Raw genomic sequence first — 20,882 nt, 5'->3', positions numbered from 1 at the left:
AAACCACCAACTAGCAAAAAATTATTAGCTTCAGATATTAAGTACACAATAGGATTAAAAAAGTCGTAGTGATTAGAGCAGGCCAGTCCCTACAAACAGCACTTGTTCACAAGTGTCATACTCTGTATGAGCCAGCTATCACTGCACTCGACTATATTTTAGGGAGCCCAATGACCCGGACCATAACGCCGCCACATGTCTGAACATTTTAGTGAGCATGACTACTCCACTCGACCACGTGGTAACCACTAAAAATGACTATATGGTGTTGTATAGTATAGAATTTGACTTTACATAAGAATGCATGCGACAATTAATACAAAGATGCAAATATATTTTAAGAAACAAAAATTATTTCAAAAAGTATAACTTTGTCCCCAAATAAACTTGTTTTTGCTATATGTTACTGTTATCTATGAAGTCATCTATCCTATAATAGATTTCCTTACACAAAAATTGTTTAACATACGATTTGAATTGCCTCTCTGTCAGATTTAGAGCAGATTCTGGCAGTTTATTATAAAATCTATATGCATATTTCTACTTAAATACTTAAAAAACTGAAATTAAATTATTTCATTGGCTATTTTTGTTGCTGTGGCAACAAACATCGGCAAGATTAATGTATAAGTAGGTATGGCCGTGATAAAGAGCGGCAATTAAATATTCATGAAAGAAAACAATAATGAAACCTCTAAATGAAAGAACATAAGGTTTGTAACTTCTAAGTAATAATAACAGTTTGCAGAACCTGTTCTCGCTTTTCATCCATTTAATTTTCTATTTTTCCTTAACGATTATGTATCTACAAGAGAATCGAGAGATTAAACGAATATTTTGTGGCTTTTATCCTCGCGGTATTTAGTATTTCCCGGTTCTTGAATACTTCATAAAAATCTATATATATACATGGGCTCAGAATGTATGTAATATATTTCCTACTTCTAAAATTGAATTTAAGTTGGAAGCGTATGAGGGTTATATATATATATATATATTAGTCGTATCTTTCGATGCTCCGAGGGCCTCAATATTCTCCAGTACGTATCAGGGTCCAGAGTATGTATTAGGAGTATGTCACTGGTTAAACACTTAGTTTCACCACCTCTTTTCTATTATATATTAGGATTTGCAACGGTCAACGTCATGGTAGGGAAAAAGATGGCATGCAAAAATGCCTACCTACATTTTTGAATATTAATTAATTAAAGTAGTTTTAAAAAAGTCATTTAGGTATATAATAAGTAAATAATACTAAGTAGAAGTAAAATAACAATTTATTATGTTACAAATTCAACGTTATGAAGTTTTGGTAGATCAACTATTGTTGATACAGTATAAATGTTTTTATGCTTATTCCATAATTTCCTCGTAGGCGAGGAAATTTTTCTTTTCTATTTAAAATATCCCCAGGGAATATGTCTACAAATATGCACTACTGGCTTCCACCACACAGCAACGTGGAAAATTACAACTCCTTAAGCGTGTAATTTGAATGTGACCCTTAGTCGGGTCAGATATCAAATGTCACACTGGTAATCGGTCACTTCTTTCTCTGGTAAACAATGAGCTATTTTCTATACCAAATAATCTGCGGCTTTGGAACAGCAAAAATAGTACATTGATTACTAAGTTAAAAATAACAAAACACATTTTTATCCATATCTATTGCAAATTAAGAGCGTTGTGGCACTAACTGTTTATTATACCGGCTCTTACCGAAAGGTTATAAGTTTAAATCTGTCCGCCACCAGGAACTTCGTGAGTTATTTATTTCTGACTAACTCTCTGGTGATCAAAACTCTAATAATAAATCAAATTCGACAGTCCGCAGTAGGCACAGTTGGATTCCTTACTGTTGCGTCCTTCACGATGGCAACAGTTTTTTTTATCGATTATTATGAAATGATCCACCCTTCTATCGGTATACGCTGAGCACGGGGCACCAATGAATGATGATAAAGATAGTCCATCGTGAATTTACCAAGTATCAGCTTTTCCGGGTTGAACAAGTGGAGGTCAAACTGTCATAATATTGTACAATGCTAGCAAAGGAGTTACAGACCCCCATTAGTTTATCTTCTTTCTCCAAGTACCTATGTAACTATATACGTATTTTTTAAGTATTTCTATGTAACAGAGGAGTTAAAATTTTAAAACATAAGCAACTATGTTCACTGCGTTTTTCCCCTTTTATACTCAAGAATTATTTGAGTTCCCTACAGGCTGACACGTGTAAATAGCTCATTAATTAGCTATGAGGGTCGTTGAATTAAAATTAATTTGATTAAGAAGCAAAGTTAAATATTTCCGTTACATTTAACACAAGCACAATTAAGAGTTTTAAATTACATAGAATTTCTTTGTAGGCACTGCCTTTTGTACTGTAGAAATTACAACGAATGATGAAAACTACGTCTGGGATTAATTTATAAATAATTATAACAAAATTTATGTAAAATAACCAGTCCTCTTCTTCTAGAAGATACTGTATGTAATATAAATATACATACACCGTATTGTGTGTAAGTCGAATTGTGAAATAGAAATAGAAATTAATCTTTATTCAAATAAACTCATTACAAGCACTTTTGAATAGTCATATTTTGACAACTCATTCGGAATGCAGATTCATCACAAGAAGAATGAGCAAGAAACTTATGTGTTGCTCTTTTGAATAGATGTTTTTTTATATAATGTGAATTTTATTCATTAACTGTTACTGGTAACTACAACTGTATTTTAATCCCGTATTTCATTCACTTCCAGGTTATTTTTCAACTAAAATATAGCCAGTACAGTAAAATATAGTCGTAACAAATTCACAGCGACAGACACAGTTTTACCATTTTAATATAAGTATGGATTCCTTATATAAAAGGAAACTGTAGCACTAAGTTTCACTTGTAATTTATGCGGATAAGGATACTGTGGGTAAAGTTTGTAATTCTTATCATCTTGTTTCAAAATTTATTCCTTTCATTTATATCAGCATTATTATTAAGTTGTTAAAGGTAATGTTAGTAAGTTCTGAGGGTGTAAAATGTGGGAGTTAATGAATGAAAACTTGACAACTTATCTGATTTCAAAAAAGTGTTCAAGCCATAGGTACGTAAATTTCAGGTCATATGTCGATTATAGGTTACGTAAGATGATTTGAATTCGAAAAATATTGGAATAAAGATAACTTATTATAGGACTTCGTATTCTCTGAAGGTAGAGCTTGTACAAAATCGTCTGCGTGGGTAACTCTGTCTTATTTGTATCTGCCGATAAGTCACATTGTTCTGGTTTGAAGAGTGTGAAATGTTCTATGAGAGGTGCCACAGACGTAATATAACTAATTCATGTTCTTATGCCGCTTTCATAGTTATAATAACTGATTTATTCGTGAACCAATTTGGGTAAAGTGTGAGTATAGTGTATGTAGAAATAGAAATAATCTTTATTCACATAAACCAATTTTTGAATAGTTATTTTTTTTTATTCTACCACTTATTCGGAACGTAGACTCATCATACAAGAAGAACGGTTGTGTTGAAACTTGTGTGTTGCTCTTTTAAAGAAATATTATTTTAAATACATAATTACATAATCAGCATAGAAACCGTAGCGTAGCGGCACTCATTCTTAGTGCAATCAGATAATATTATCGCTCGCGCTATGATTTTTAAGTTTTTTTCACAAAAATATTATTATTCTTTACAAACTCTTCTATTTTATAATAAGTATATTTTACAGAGAAAGGGTGTAATACGATATTTGAATCTTTTTTCAATGTTATTGTAGACACGGTCCTTACAAAATCTGCTTATATGTAGTACAAATATTTATTGAGTATTAAACTACTATATGTCTTTCCATTATGAGGCCTTCCAGTTTTACAGTTACATACATTTATTTTGTATTATATTCAATGTTTGTTTCAGAGTCTTGTCTTCCGAGTAATGCAGCATCCAAAAGTGCCGGATTTTCAGCAGTGTGTCTCCTTCGAAGCCTTCAATAATCAGCAGCAGGAATTTGCATACAACGTGTTTTGTTTGTGTGCTATGTACTTCTTACCTCTGATGATCATCACAGTCTGCTACGCATGCATATTCTACGAAATCTCTAAAAACTCAAAGGAGACTTCAGGTAATAACTTTCTTTTTTTCGTTGACAGCCTCGGCTATCTAGCGGTTTACATCTCGGTCGGTCTTAATGTCGCGGATTCGATTCCTTCCACGGTACAAACTTTTTTATTCATATGTACAAATGTTTGTATGCATTTGTAAAAAAAGTTTTTAGTACTTATACCAGTTCTCTAGTACCTACCTATAACACAAGTTCCGGTCTAGATGCGCTGCGTAGATTGTCAATATTACTATGTTTTTCTATTTATTTTCATTATTATTGAATGTTTTATTTTTTTTTAATTAAGTCCAATTAATCATTAATTCTTTCAATTATTATTTAATAAAATGTTAAATTAATTAATGATTTATTGGGAAAAATAATAGGTAAAACATAGATTTATCCAGATATTTTCTGTGTATCATACATATATAAATATAAAACGTCTAAGTATTTTCATCGTTTGCATAGTTACCATGCAGATAGGTACCAAGCTATTTGATAGGATGTTTGAAATTTCAATCACTCGTCTAGTAAGTTGTGTATTCAAATAATTTTCAAGTGGATTATATTCTATATTGTTGCTGTAAACAAAATTCTTCGTTATAGAAACTATTTTATAAGTTTGTAGCTCCAATTGCTTTAGATGTCTATACAAAATAATTGCACGTTTAATTAAAATGAAATTCCAGACCAAAAGTATGACTTAGTCCTAGACATAAACGTTATTGTCAAAGCGACAACTCATGTTTAGTCAACATTTCCACAGATAGTTTAATTATTAACTCGATATAAAATTATTTAATTATCTATTAACAACGGCTCCAATTTTATACGCATCCTGAGATTTTTTGTGTAAAAGATTTAGACACAAAAATTAAGTAAATATTATCTAGTTATTACTATTTATTTATATATTTCAAATAGAACATTTATTTATAAGTTTAAGATACAGTTTTCTTGCTAGTTCTTCTTGTGATGAGTCTGCTTTCTGAATGAGTGAGTGAGAATAAAAAATATGACTATTCAAAAGTGCTTATAATGAGTTTATTTCAATAAAGATTATTTCTATTTATAATGCAGATATATAATTTTATACATTAATACATAAGTATAGTAATATAGTTAATAATATAATAATAAATAACAAATAATAATATAGTCTAAGTTGCAACTTATATTTGTAATTCGACAATCAAGACAAATGTTCAAATTATAAACATCCATTAGAATTAGTATTATACACAAAATGGGCCGAAAATATGAAAAAAATGGTTATATATATTTTAAATTATTATCAGTCATTATTTAAGAGGTTTTTACGTATATATAATCAATAAAAAATATTTTTAATTATGTAATATGGCACATTTATTAAACGTGTGACATATTAATTTTTAATATGTCACACGTTTAATAAATGTGCCAAAGTTGGACCACGATTGTTTAGTATTTTCTGACAAGCTACGTAAAATAATTTATAATTTCAGTATAGCATTTATCAAAACAATTTTGGTCTCGAATTCTATAATATTGCTTCATTAAAACATTAAGGTACACACAGCTTATACTTTACTAGTCATCCTCTGCTGTGTGGGTTGTAAGGATAATAAATAATTGTTTAATAAACAACATTTAAATAATTGATAAACAAATTATTCATTCATTCATAATTTAAGAGCTACGCTTTTGCCGGTAGAGCTCTTGCCACTTCCCATGGTCTTCCGTCATGCTCTTTAAATGTTGATACGACATGACCCTCATTTTGTTTTTAATTTGCTTGATGTAGCTGTGGCTTGGTCTTCCTTCTATTTTTACTCCAATATTAATTTTCATAAATTCATTCATATCAAGAGTCCTAAAATTTTCCCTGTCTATTTTCTACAGTATTCTATATATGCCTATTTTCTTTTGCTTGTGTAGCGCTTTTTTAAATAATTTTTTCACAAATAAGTAAATTAAGGAAATCGGAAGTCACAACGAAAAGTTTCAAACAAAAATTACCTTTGCCATCTCTCTATTTCCTATAAGTTTTTACCATAAAAAGTCCCTTACAACCTTCAGGTCTTCAGGGTCCCTTATATTTATCTGTACTTTCTCTATTCTTATATCTATATCACAACTCATCATAATAGATTAAGTAGTTTAGGCGTAACGGCGTATCAAACAAACTTTTTAATGCCTGGCTATTAAAATATAATAATTATAATAAGATTTCTTTATTGGAACACAAAAGTAACATTTTACAAAGTAGGGTAGTGTAACGTTAACAGTCACATTAGTAAATAATATTGCCGTGGCTGTCAAAGCCTAGAAGCTCCTGAAGACTATATAAAAAACACTTCTAATAATAGTACATATCTATTAAGTATTACGGTTCGGACAAAGTAGTAAACCCTATTGTTACCTAAAGAAATCAAGTAAATTTATGTAAAACTAACAATTTGTCATAATTTTATTATAGTTATTTTGTTTCAGTTGACAGAAAATTGTTGGAGTATATGTCTTGCCATTTTTGTTAATTGATTCTTATTACAGCTATCTAAACATAATACTTTACATAAAGTATATGTAATAGCACTTGGTAGAGATACATATATTACTTGATAGAGATGCCTCTAAACCAATGATATAAAAATAATTATTTATAGAACAGTTGATGATGTCGTTCTAAACATAGAAATTGATGTCATTTATTTAGGATTTCGTAATTGGAATCCAATTAAGTTGATACCTAAGGCTCCAATTACGGAAACGACAACTCAATATAAACTCCGCAATAGAAACATATTTTTTACTAGCTGTTAAGTACCTGCGATTTAGTCCGGGTAGAAAATAACTATTTTTAGAAAAGTTTCTAAAATTTCTAAAACCAAAGTAAAAAAGCCTAGGTCACTATTTATAACATTAGTTATAATGTGAGTGAAAGTCCCGCATAAATCGATCCAGCCGTTTAAGAGATTAACAATAACTAAACACAGACCGATGAACATTTTTTAAAATTTTATATATGATGTACGTACCGTACAAACTTTCAAATAGTTTTTTAATCATATACATTTAGTCTAAATCTTTAATTTTAAATTGTGTCTGTTTATACACTTCAATTTTACTTATATATATAGTTATGCAAAACTTTGAGGGAAAGTCTACTACGTTTATTAAAAAGAAGATTATTTGGATACAAAATACTAGTCAATAGTTTAGGTTCTGTACCTGTAACTAGATTTAAAAATTCATAAAGAGTTTTTTATCTTTTTAATACCTATATAAATTCTCGTGTCAACAGGTTTCGTGTTTATCCTCCTCCGTAAGGGCTTGAACAATTTTGATAAATTTTAAAAGTACATTCAGTTAGTTTGAAAATAGGGTTACAACTAATTTTACCTTCTAACTAATCATACCCCTAAGTATTAAGAGTGGCTCACCCCAAATTTTTTTTTTATTTTTCGACAAATTATTTAATTATATTTTTGGCATTAAAAATTTCATACAGCCTTAAATTTTTACTTTTCTAGCACCAACTCCTATTTTACATATAATAGCAATATTTATTTATATGGCAAAACAACGTTTGCAGGGACAGCTAGTAGTATATGTAATAGCTGATAGGGACCGGTAAAAGGTAGAAGAACAATATACTGCGCTGATCCCATGTAATGAGTTAATGCAATATATTACAATACAATCCCAGGCAATGATTTGTATTGTAATATATTTTTTATATTGACCTTGAGTTTTATGTGATGTGACTAAGATTTCATGCCTCTAAATAATGTTTTGTACTGCTTTTTTCATCCTACAACCGATACACATCTTTGAGACTATACTGTTAGTCAGCCGAAGTATCTGGACTAGGTATACTGACGATTTTTTTTGCAAAGTCTCTAAATATATTTTTCACATAGTATATAATATGGGGAGTTTAAATTTGTTATAAGATTAAACAATAAAAAAATTACTTAGATTGAATTACATAAAGAATAGGTAATAAATGAGATTCTATAAGCTAATAAAGCTAAGAAAGATACTCATAAATATAAAATATAAGTTCTTGTATAATTCATTGTTTGATTATATCTATAAGCCGTTTATTTCCATTTAAAGATAAGGGAAGAGAAGGGAGTACGACAATAAAATTACTTTCCTCATTTCCAAAAAGTCTTTGCTATATACCAATACAACATATGAAACGTTATCGTCATATAATTTACTTATATATATAATTTACTTATACAAACATTATTTATTTATACAACTTGATATTTCATTTAGTGTGCTATTTTTATTTGTAGTTATTTCAGTGTTAAGATTTTTATTGTTAATTTTGTTCAGAGGTATAATATCTACGGGAATATAGTCTATATAATATCTATATAATCCACATAGGCATTTTTTTATTATAACTTTAAAAACAAATGATGAATTATCATATAGGTCTAATTTATAATACTTAATTACTAATTATTTTGAAAGTAACTCTATACTTATTAATGTTTAAGTATAAAGAGATATTTAGCAGCAAATCCTAATAAAATAATTTCATTAAAATTAATACAATTGTATCCGTTACCTTAAGGTTGACTTGAAAAAAATTGTTTCAGCAATAATGACGACTTGTTGTATTTATACACATACGTTTACTTTATATATACATATAAATATACATACAAATTGTACCTATCTTCTGTCATTATATTATGCTGATAAATCATATTTTATCTATTTATCTAAAATTAAATCAGCAGTCGTAACTTGAATTGTCTATTACAGTTCATTTAGTTCTACTGAAACACTTATTCTAAAGCAACATGCTTAGAGCCCGATATAAGTGACATAGAGGTACCATCGCAGATGACTTTGTATAAAGTGTACCTCAGTGAAAGACTTATACAAGTCTTCTTACTCATAAATATATTTTGATTTAATTTAGTATGGCGGGTAAAGTCTTAAGTAAGTTTCACGAGACCTAAGACTTATCAAACCCAACTTTGTATTAAGTACGAAAGTAGTAGGCTAAGGCTAGGCTAAGCTAATTACGGTAAAAACAAGAGAATGTTGACAAATAATTGGTAGTAACTTGGAGCGTTGCAGACCGTAAAATTTGGGTTTCAATTTATACAAATTCCCAGTTAAATTTGACGCTTTGTCTAATGTTTTAATGTATTATTAAGACATCTGGTAAGTTATTGATTTAATTGCGAATTAACATATATAACGAATGATGTATTGTGAATACGTTTACCTACATAATTAGCGTGCACAAACATCAATTAATTATTTTCAATACCGAAAATCAGAAACAGAAATTAACCTGATTTATTGGCATTGGAAAACCAATTTTATTATTGTATGTATTAATTTTCCAATATTTACAAAATGCTTCATCAATCAAGTTTTTATTACTTGTGTACATGTCTGCATGTCGTATGTAGGTCACGTAGGTAATGAGTATAATAATATTCTGGAGCATCGTGACCTAGTGGTTTAACGCCCTGATTTACGTCCAAGACGTCGTAAGTTCAAACCCATGCTGTATTGGATTTAAGTATACTCAGAGAAATGTCAAGAGTTGTGTTCACCACAACATTGACAGTTCATAGTTCTCAGCAGCAGTACCCATGTCACATGGGTACAATCGTAATCGTATATTTGTTTGTTTAATATTCCGTTATAAAAAAAACTAGCAGATGAACTCGAGAATTAAAACTAAATTAGTTTTTAAATTTAGAACTAATTTTATTATACCACTAGCGAAATCGCCATACGTCAGCATTATTATCCAGAAACCTTGAAATATGTGTATAAATTTCATCAAAATTGGTCCAGCCATTTAGAAGGGGATAGATGACAAACACTATATGTAGAAGAATGGAAAATGTTAAAGTATATCATGAGTACGAATTATATATGGTATTCCTACTGAACCTACTACTGGCAAAACCTTCAAATAATTATAGCAACAATAACGGGCCACTAATCCTTAAACAAACACACATAGAGGACTGTCCTCTTTATCGAGGCTGTCTTGATGCCGAAGAAACGGCCGCTCACGAAATCCTGGAGCGCGTAGCAACAATGGCCACACAAGTTGGTACACGAATTTTCAGAACGGTGATGTCGCTCCATGAAGCATATCAAGACACCAGGAGGCTTCTGCACTTCTGGAAGGAACTTGGCTAGCTACTTTACTAGTTTCTGCTCTACACGCACAACGGCCCAGAAGAGAGGTTAATTGCGGAGAATAGAATCTAATTTACATTTACAATTATGCATCGTCTTGTCATCTGTGATTTATTTAGAGTAAGCCTAAATGTTTGTGACATTAATAAGTAATTGATATTAGTGAATTGTCTCAAACATTTAAGTCTTACTCGATAGTACTATGTGTCAGTGTACAGTATTCTGGAAAATACTTCGTAATAAAATTTAGAGAACGTTCACCTTTCAAATATTTACAATATTAAATAGGACAGTTCATAGAACTTATTAGGCTGAAATATAATATTATATATTGATGTTGAAATGTTCATCATACCTAGATCTAGAAGGATATCGAGTAATTAAATACATATGTATACAACAACATGTTTTTATTCTAAATACAGAACCATTTTATTAGAATAAAATAGAAAATTCTTTATTCAAATAAACTAACTTGAAGCACTTTTAAAAGGTATTTTTTTAATCTACTACTCATTCGGAATGCTATTTAATCACAAGAACGGGCAAATAACTTACGTGTTGCTCTCTTAAAAAATGTAGTAACTTTACGGGTCTGAATTTTCGAATAATTTTTAATTTTGTACAAATTCTGTTGCATCAGTCAATACGGATACTTTAAGTATGGAGTACTGCGATCTTTCGATGAAAAATCTAACGGTAATTGGACTAACGGTAGTAAAGAATATCCCTAAAAAAAGTCATAACATTGATAGAGGGTTATATTTATAGATATGAAAATAATTTATGAAAAAGGAATTAAAAATACGATTACGCCTAGGAAGAACGTTTTCTTATATATTCTGTCTAATAATTCCAAATTAAACTAAGTAACCCCAAACTTACTCACCATATCTCATGTGTAGTTATGTATGATTTAAAGGCCACGTATTGTAGTGTATAATGTGTATATTTTATTTAAAAACAATTATATGTATTAGATCAATTATTTCATTAATTATTGTGTTTAAAAGTAGTAAAAATATCGGAGCGTCCCATTGCTTCCAGTTCTTATTTCAATTAAATATTTTCTTCTAAATGTAAGTGTTCACATATTTTTATTCGTGGCCAGTATTATCGTTCTTTGCTCTATCTAGTAAGCAAGCCGGTGTTAAACCTGCCTATATTAAGGAAGAATTGGGTATGTGGAAAAGTTGGCTGTACTTTTTTGAGAAGAAAACCAAAAGTAACCCTATGTAACAACCAAAACCAAAGAATATATGCATATTCATACACAAAATCTTTATTTGAAATGAAAAAAGAATAAAAGCCTGATTGCATTGAATCGCCTGTTTAATTATTACATGCGACCTCGTTCGCGTGGAATTTAACTTTATATTTCTAATATATAAAAAAATTGATAACATAAAAGCAGCCTAAGTTACACCTTATTACATCAGCTACCTGCCAAAAAAAAGTCCCGTCAATATCGGTCCAGCCGTTTCAGAGCCGGAACGAACAGACAATTGTAAAAAATGTTAATTTAGTGTATTGTTATTGTAATATTACAAACAGACACTCCAATTTTATTTATATGTATTGATAATAATAATAGGCTGCCAGCACGTTTTTAAGACGAATTGAATATTCTGTTTTTGAAAATGAAGTTTACAATCCGTCGCTACAGCCCGTAACATACTTGATTACATTTGGGCATTAAGTTTCGTTGTAACAATATAAATTAGCTAATGCTTGGCTTGGTACTTGGTACTGCCGTCAAAATATCTGTTGTAAAATGTATTAAGTATTAGCAGAGGGTGACTTTGTACAAAGTCTTCTGCATGGATACCTTTTGTTTTGTTTCTTGTCAATAAATTCTTCTTCAAACTGATTTAGTATTTAAAAAACGTAAAGATCTTTTTTTAATTTTATATTTGTCAGTTTGAATGGAATATGAGATATAGAATGACTGGCATACAGAATGGCTACCTGTGTAGCCATTCTGTATGCCAGTGTGTGTATGTGTCTGTACGTAATACCGTAGTTCTCAGGCGGGTATATAGTCAGTAAATCGGTTTATATTTGCAGGCGATAGTTACCTATTTACTTAGTTATTTCTTCAGGTGGTCCGCTAATTTGTTAATCTACCATAATCAACCATATTAAGAATACATAAATATCGGTAATGGTGTTTGTTTGTCTATATTATAATAATAATAATAACTCTGGACAATTAACACAGCGCTGTGAAATCTCAAAATAACCAGATTTTGTGTCATGGGTAATACAAATACATAATACATTTTTTTTGTAAATAAATACATAGAAAACACTGAGATCAATACAAACAATAGGTCAAACTCTTGATACAAATGTACTGTGCGAGAAATCGACCCCATGTTGATCGGAAGTAATATTAAGGACTAAAAGAATAATAACGTCAAAAAGAGTTTATAATCGCCAATCCACATTCAGCAAACGAGATAATTATATTGAGATCTGATAATGATAAAGACTTTTGCCCATGGGGGTATATGAAAATAGACTCAAAAAATTATAATTATAATGTTCAAATTATGAATATAGTCAAACGGGTTTTTAACACGAATAATTTTATGGCAAATAATCGTATTTACCTCTCTGGACGTTTCGACTAGGTTGCACTAGCTGTGGTCAATCATCTTTATGTGCCATAGAATTAATCGCGTTAAATCCCTTTCAACTATATTAATATTTAGCTGAGCCTGCGGTTTCACCCGCATTTTTACGTGAAAGAGTAACAAACATCCATACTCATAAACAAAAAGTATCGTATGTTCATTCTAATACCTCCAAGAATATGTGTACAAAATTTCATAATGCATGTGAATTTCATGATAACAAATATCTCTACTTTCTCATTTATAATATTAGTAAGCATTAAGATAAGATATGTACTAAACGCAAACGTTTAAAATTGGTAAAATATTTATAGTTACAATCCATTGTATTTTTCATAAAATTCAGATATTCAGGCTATGGGTAATTTTTAGAAAAGTACCAGCAGACGGACCATAGCCGTGTGCTTCTCCGACGGTCGGACCAGAGACCACTGGCGCGTGCGAGGCGGAGGACTTTGCGGATGACCGTTACCATCGTGACTGTCTTCGCCTGTTGCTGGCTACCATATGCCACTATGACGATATGGTAAGTTGATTAAATAAAACTATATAAATTAATCAAATACGTCGAAAGAATTTATATTTTTTGACCGCCTTGGTGGTTCAGCGGTTGGCACACCACTTTACTTACGATGGACGCGGGTTCAATTCCTCGCACGATCCAAATATTTGTATTTGTGAGTATGATTGTTTGTATTGTATATATTATGATTTACTATCTGATTCTTTATGTATTTTCTATGTATATTGTTGTTGTATGTAATGTCATTGTTTATTATTTATTAATTTTAAACGTATATCTCAAAATATATAAATAATATCCTAATAATATCCAGAATATTGTTAAGGAACACCCTGCAAATTTATATCGTAGTATCTGTCGTATCTTAAGTTTCAAAGTGTCTTTATTCAATTAAAGAGTTTATGGAAAACTAAAATTATAAAAAACTACAGTATATATATATATAGAATAATAAGATACGATTATTATATAAACATCAATAATTTAATTTTTATAAATTAACGAGCGTACAAGTTAAAGAATTGTACGCTTGATATAATCAGATTTTATAAAGGCTATATTTTCAACCATTTCAACATCATATAAGAATGTATCAAAAAACCTTTATGAATAAAATTATCGTTATTATTTATTTTGCCCCCATCTTGTAATATTTATAACTCCTTTACCATTTTGTGCAAAAAAATTAAAAATGACAAAGAAAAGCATGCGACCCGATAGAGTGTAGTTATAGTAGCTTATCAAAATTGATAATGATGTTCTAAGAATGCTACGTACGATTTTCCTTTTATATGTAAATTGGTTAATAGCATAATAACAACTTCCATTGAAACAGTTTATCATGTTCTATTTGGGGATACTGTTGAACGTCAACCCTGATTTATAGAGATATATTTCGGGTAGAGGACTATTTTAATAGTCAATTATGAGGAGGATGAAGGAGATAGGGAAAATCATGCGGAGGTCATAACCCTTGTATGCCAAGCCTTATGTACTTTGTCGCATTATACCGGTATTATGAAATATTATTCCTTTCATTCTTTATTATACATAGGTACTAGCTCTATCAGATACTGTAAATGTAATTTGTTAGTTGGTGGTTTTATTTAATTAAATACATATATTTTCGGGTACAATAGGAGGTAACATGTTCAGTTCGTACCAAGATATCTAAATTTCAATGAAATACATTTCTACAAAAATATTCAAATTTTTCTAGAATGTTTTTTAAAGTATCTCGTAATTCAGCTGCCAATAAGCTTGCTTTATAAACTGCGTTTTGGTTAGTGGCATTAAATTTCAGAATTTGAAATGACTTTCAATTGAAGTACTAGGATGTTATACAGTGACATGATGTCTGTGGTTATAACTATCAATATATACGTAATAGAAGTTTCTCCGCTTTTGAGAGAAGCTTGAATAGTCATTTTAGTAATCTTGGGCCATTTTACATTTATTACTATTATTTACATGTCTTTGGTAGTGTAAGCGCTATCGTAATTGACAGTAACTAATTTTCTTTTGCAGTTCCTTCTTGCATACAACTTATATATATACACAAAAAGTATTATATACTCATCTCTCTGGATATCGTGAACTATTCTGAGCCCTGTATGTATGTATTTACCTGTAGGATTTTGTGTACTACATAATTTAGATAATTTATATAGAAGTATAGAAAAAGCCAGATAATAAAAAAATATTGCTGAAATTTATCCTAAAAGAGAAAATTGTAAATCCGTGTCTACAGCGAGTGCGACCATATTTTTGTTAGAAAAATGGGACCTACCCGAAATGGATGGATAGTGGCTCTTCATATCTTTTTACGGGGTTGCGCCACATTTGTAGCGAATATTATAAATTCGATAGCTATACATAATAAATATAGATTCAAAATATACGTATGTATGGTTCCTACCTCGGGTTACAGCCATTGATTAGACTATTTTCTTTTGATAAAATTGCAATAGCATATATTAGTGGTCATTCTATTATTCCTAATTTAAAAATGAAGCTGTACTTTTGTAATCATATACAAGTTCATTTGAAAATATTATTTTTTCTTAGTTCGAAAGCACTCCGATTTGTACGGTAGATTTGACATATCATAACGAGTCTGTAATATTATGTATGTAACATGAATAGAGATGTTTTTATTTGATTTCATTTGAAATCGTTGTAATTTTTGATTCGTTGTATATGTATGTATGTACATGCATAAAACTTCATGTATCTATATTTAAATACATCACTTCAGAACCGCTATGCCTATTTTGCGTTATTAATTTTCTTTATTTTAATACTTGTAATTGATATGACAATGTTTACACGAAAGAAACTACCTAAAATAAAGTAATACTAACTAATTAACGGATTCATGTTCAGTGTTTTTGTTGTTGTAGCTAATCGGTTAATATATACAATTATTTATTGGAAAAATAATACTTTCTTATTTATTTTCGTGCAAAAAATACAACCTAAAGATTTAGCTTCAATTTCCAATTAAAGTTATATCAGCTAGTTCTTTTCGTAAATGGCAATCTAGTATACAACGTTTAGGCACAATATGGAATATGCAATAAATATCATACTATTATTTGTCTTGAATAAAATAATGAAATGTAAAATCACATACAAAATAATTTATTACAGTAACATTCACAATAAACGAACAAACAATTTCAATGTTTAATTCAAACAAAAACGCACAGAGTATATAGTGCATAACAAAACACAGATAAATGTGATAAAGCTATCTGCCCCTGTACCAATACTGTAGATTAAAAATTAATGACACAATATTTAATAAATAATATCAAACAGATACAATGAAATTAACTAACGAAGCAGTTTAAATATATTCAATTACTTCTATTACTGCTTAAGCTCTTAATATATGTCTTTAACAATTGCGTACACGGTATTAAATAAACAAAACAAGAGAAACCGTACCCTATACACGACAGAGATGGGCTTGACATGAAGTGGTACACTCGTGTTTAGGCGCAATTAAATGTGTGTTCATACATATAAAGTCTGTGCAAATATTTGCATGTATGTACGCGGGTACATCTGCGAGAAGAAAATCAATATGTTAAAAAGGTTTATTGATAAACAAATATTTGGATATGTGATACATTTAGGCTAATATAATATTAAAAGCACAGATGTTTATTATAAAGGCACAATGCCTTTGTCGTTAACTTAGCCCGTAGATGTACATAACTTTGTGCGTTTTATTAACATAAAATAATTCTGGAATAATTTTTAAACAATGAAAGAATTTCTCTAATCTTTGCAGTTATTCTGAAATCTACTTTCCTCGTACCAAAGTCTGCATTTTCTTTTTTATCTTTATATAGTATAAAAAAAATAAACAGAGCCACTGCTGCTGTACGGATATATATTTTAAAATACGTAACGAATTTTTATGCAATTTTTAATGCCGAAGTTTAATATGTATACCTAATATACTATATATTATATTATAGAAAAGAAAATCCGAATAATTCAATAGTTTGTAATGCATCCATGCTCAGCTGAGGCGAGTTACTAGCTAAATATATAATTATATACTATAAATAGAACGAACATTTAATATTAGTACATATATAATTTAATGTTTCAAGTGAATTTCATACAATGTGCGGTTGGTACGTGGCGAATGATGATAAATCTCAAATGCTCCAAATGCTCTTATTTAACACCAGAATGGCAACATGAATGGACTGTCACAGGCGTCACGTTCAGTTATTATAGATGACGATTGCCATCTTCCATTTAGTAGACTATTAGATTGTTTGTCATCAAAATTATATAAAGGGTACGATAAATAATTCAGGACAATTTACGTAGCGCAAATGCAGTAGCAAGCTAAGCAGAGCTAGTGTCATGGGTGTTAAACAACTGATATAAATATAGAAATATATTAGTTTTGAAAATAGAGACATAAAAATCAATCATACTCATGAATACAAATGTTCGTACCGTGCGAGGAATGGGATTCGCGATCATCGGAAGTAAAGCTAGACCACCGAGATCATCTAATATTGTATTGTATAGTACTTTTCCTCTATTTTTAAAAAAAATATTTAGTTATCTAGTTTTTTCTTAATTTCCCGTATACAGTAATAGCGAGATGTCCTTAGTGTTGTGCGTTATACACAAATAGCACTATAACCATTTCGGCATAGATAAAATAAGGGTTACCATTTATCATTAGATGGGTCGTCATTTTCTTTGCTATTACATTTACATGAAAAGAGTGGTTCCGGACTATAAAATATTTTGCATTGTATAAATATTTTTTGTATGTTGTTTCTTAGTTCTTAGTATATATCTAGTTTCTTGGTATATATATGTTTATGGATGTTAATGGAGTACTTCCCAATTCCAATGTTGACAAATTCACCAAGAATTTATCACGATGGTTTCAAAAGAAAGCGCGTAGGTCAACCTAACATGATACACTACTAGGATCACCAATTCACATTACTAACAATTCCCTTCCCTGCCCTATATATATATTGAATTGGAAAAATTTAAACAATTTTAGTACGGATCGCATTTCGTGAGAATCACCCACGTCCCCGTTAATAGATGAGCAAGCACAAGTAAGTACGTAGGTAGTCTGTCGACGCAAACCTAAAAGTCACCTTAGAAATACCAGACACTTGGATCGAAGCCTCAGCTGTAATTTTGCTATAACCACGAATAGTTATATTGTTCCAAAATCTACAATTAAGTGATTACACGTAATTACTCTACCGAGCATATAAGGTGACGATAGGAGACTAAAACGGTATAGGAGTGAAATTAATATCGTATATTATACATTATAATTATTTTTATTTCACTCACGCCTCAGGGGTTGGCCATAAGTGGTAAAGGTTAACTTCCTATAAGGTGGGCTAATGTACTAGTTACATAAGAAAATAGAATTATAACATATTAAAATGTTCATGTTTTCTTAGGTACATGGTGGATAGATATTCAGCACAGCTCGTCTCTGCAAGAGTGCAGGACCTGTTCTTCATTATGGCCGTCTCCAATTCTTGTATGGATCCACTGGTGTACGGTTCGTACACATTAGACCCGAGGACCTTCACAAGGACTGTGAGGAAGATATTCTGCATCCACCCCAAACCTACGGAAATTCCCGGTATGTGTTTAACTGGCTCCTTGAGTTGAGTCTTTACTTTTAATTAAACGAATAGTTTTGTTTAAACAACACAGACGAAATAAATTATTCCTCATTTTTGATTGGTACATTTACATTTATATCGAAATTCGTATAGTCATCTAGATTTTAACATTAGTGAAATAACGCTCTGAACTACATGCTTCGAGATCCTACGATCTTTTTTAAACAATTAACGTTACAAAAAACTTTGTAAATTTAAAAGAAACTGCAAAGTAATTTAGCTATGCCATATCTTATTTTTAAATCACTAAATTTATTACTAATGACAATATTAACATAGCTATCTAATGGTTAAATGCGTTTTAAAGCCAATATTTGCATTATCTGTTAGCCACTGAGTCTGTTACTTGTTGATATATCTAATAATATTGCTGTAGGTAAGTGAGAGAAGAGTAAACTTTATCCATTGCAAATATGAAATATTTCTTTTTTACAATATTGATTTCAATGATCATAAGTATGAACATCGATAAATAGATTGAATGTAGATTTAGGTTTTCAAGTTCTTACGATCTAATATATGTAGCTTTGCTCAGAGATTCCTTTCACCTGAATAAACCCAACCTTTGGTAGATATAGTACGGATATATAGTTATCAGTATTGTCATGTTAATTATTATTACTACTATTATGGATATATAAAACGTATACGCGATATGAAGAAATATATAATTCAATTTTATTATTTGTTCACTGAATCTTTAAACGTATTTTCCTTTTAAAATATGGAAAGATTACCGTGCTTATTACGCAGTTGAATATGTTTGAATATTATTATTTTTCTACTTAACAGGAATATCCGGGCCGGATATCATCAAAAGTAAGCTACCAGAAAACGGATCCATCAACCATGATCATGTGAGTGTAATTTGTTGTCGATGATGACTTTTTTATCGCTTTTTTAGAATGGAATAGACACAATCTTAAATCAAATAAATTTAATATTAGACATGAATAGTAATTTACTACTTTATAAACAAGATAGTGTATGTATAGTGTCCGTCTGTTTACCTTTTTATGATCGAATAGATCTTATAAATGCATCTAAGAAGAATGATCAAGAAACTAAGTCGTAGTTTTTTCCAACAAATGCATAATTTCACATAGTTCAGGTTTTGTGTCAATAATACGAACTAGACAGCATATACCTTAGAGTTAATGTAGAAAATAAAAAAAATAAAATATTACATGAAGGTACATTACGTCATAATACAAGAATTGTCTTTCATATACGTCTAAATGTATTATTAGACCGATGCGTTATAAGGTTCACGTGGCATCTCAGGTTGATTTCTATTAATGTGTTTACACCCACTCAATACCAGTACTCGTATATTTATATCCGGAATGTAATTGGACATTTCAATCACTGTCGAATATCGGCTTTAAGATTTCACGTCTTTCTATTGCGTATACTTATTTAGTATTATATTAAAAACAATTAAGTTGTATTTACAATATAATAATATCTATGTAAATAAAACTAAACTATCGCTAATCTATTTAATTTATCAGTATTTTGATGATTTCTTGCAAATAAAAAAATAGGGTTCGGAAGTAAAAACCAAATGAAACCATACAGGTGAGCATTTCTTCATCCACAAAACCCATCCTTCACTTACATAGATTATGGCATTTTTCAAGAAGTTTAATAATTAAGATTTCTTTAGGGTCGGCAACGTGTACGTGAGCTCCCTGGTGTCTCAGGCGTCTATATGCTACGGTAACCATTTATCATCAGATGGGCCATATGCTTGTTTGCCACCATCGTGGTAAAAAAAAATGTATGCAAATTTTGTTAATAAACTATAAATCTATAAATATGAACAATGCTCTGTAATCTCTATAGAAATAATTAATATACTATTAATTTCTATTCAATGCTCAAAGTATACATAAATAGAATAATAGTGATAATTAGAAATTTCCGGAAAAGATACCTACAAAGCTCAAAGGAAGTAATTATATATGTATGAGAAAAATATTAACACTCAATTGTATCAGGATTGCTGCGAAATTAATATTTATCATTTCTATTATATATAAATACCACTGCAATATAATTGTAGTGGGTTGTAGTACAAAAAACAACATATTACAAGACTTCTTTTTGAATGTGTATTTATTATTTTTTACTTTAATTTTATCGGTATAATTTTATGTAAATAAAATAATGTTAATTTATGTTTAATATCTCATTTATTTTGTTTATATATACGTA

General features: G+C 30.0%; 1 protein-coding gene across 1 annotated transcript in view; it reads left to right on the top strand.

Moving 5' to 3' along the window:
• LOC131850023 (adipokinetic hormone/corazonin-related peptide receptor variant I-like) overlaps positions 1-20,882 on the top strand; it is a 78,068-nt gene that overhangs the window by 48,880 nt on the left and 8,306 nt on the right. The window contains exons 4-7 of the mRNA XM_059200169.1: positions 3,930-4,134; positions 13,308-13,461; positions 18,432-18,619; positions 19,455-19,519. Coding sequence (XP_059056152.1) covers positions 3,930-4,134; positions 13,308-13,461; positions 18,432-18,619; positions 19,455-19,519 — 612 coding nt within the window. The remainder of the gene's footprint in view (positions 1-3,929; positions 4,135-13,307; positions 13,462-18,431; positions 18,620-19,454; positions 19,520-20,882) is intronic.

The sequence above is a fragment of the Achroia grisella genome, unplaced genomic scaffold (assembly GCF_030625045.1).
Source record: "Achroia grisella isolate CSIRO2021 unplaced genomic scaffold, CSIRO_AGI_Agris_v1 utg676, whole genome shotgun sequence".
In the NCBI taxonomy this organism is placed as follows: Eukaryota; Metazoa; Arthropoda; class Insecta; order Lepidoptera; family Pyralidae; genus Achroia; species Achroia grisella.
Note: the sequence above shows the minus strand (reverse complement) of the source record. Positions and strands in the feature narration are given on the sequence as shown.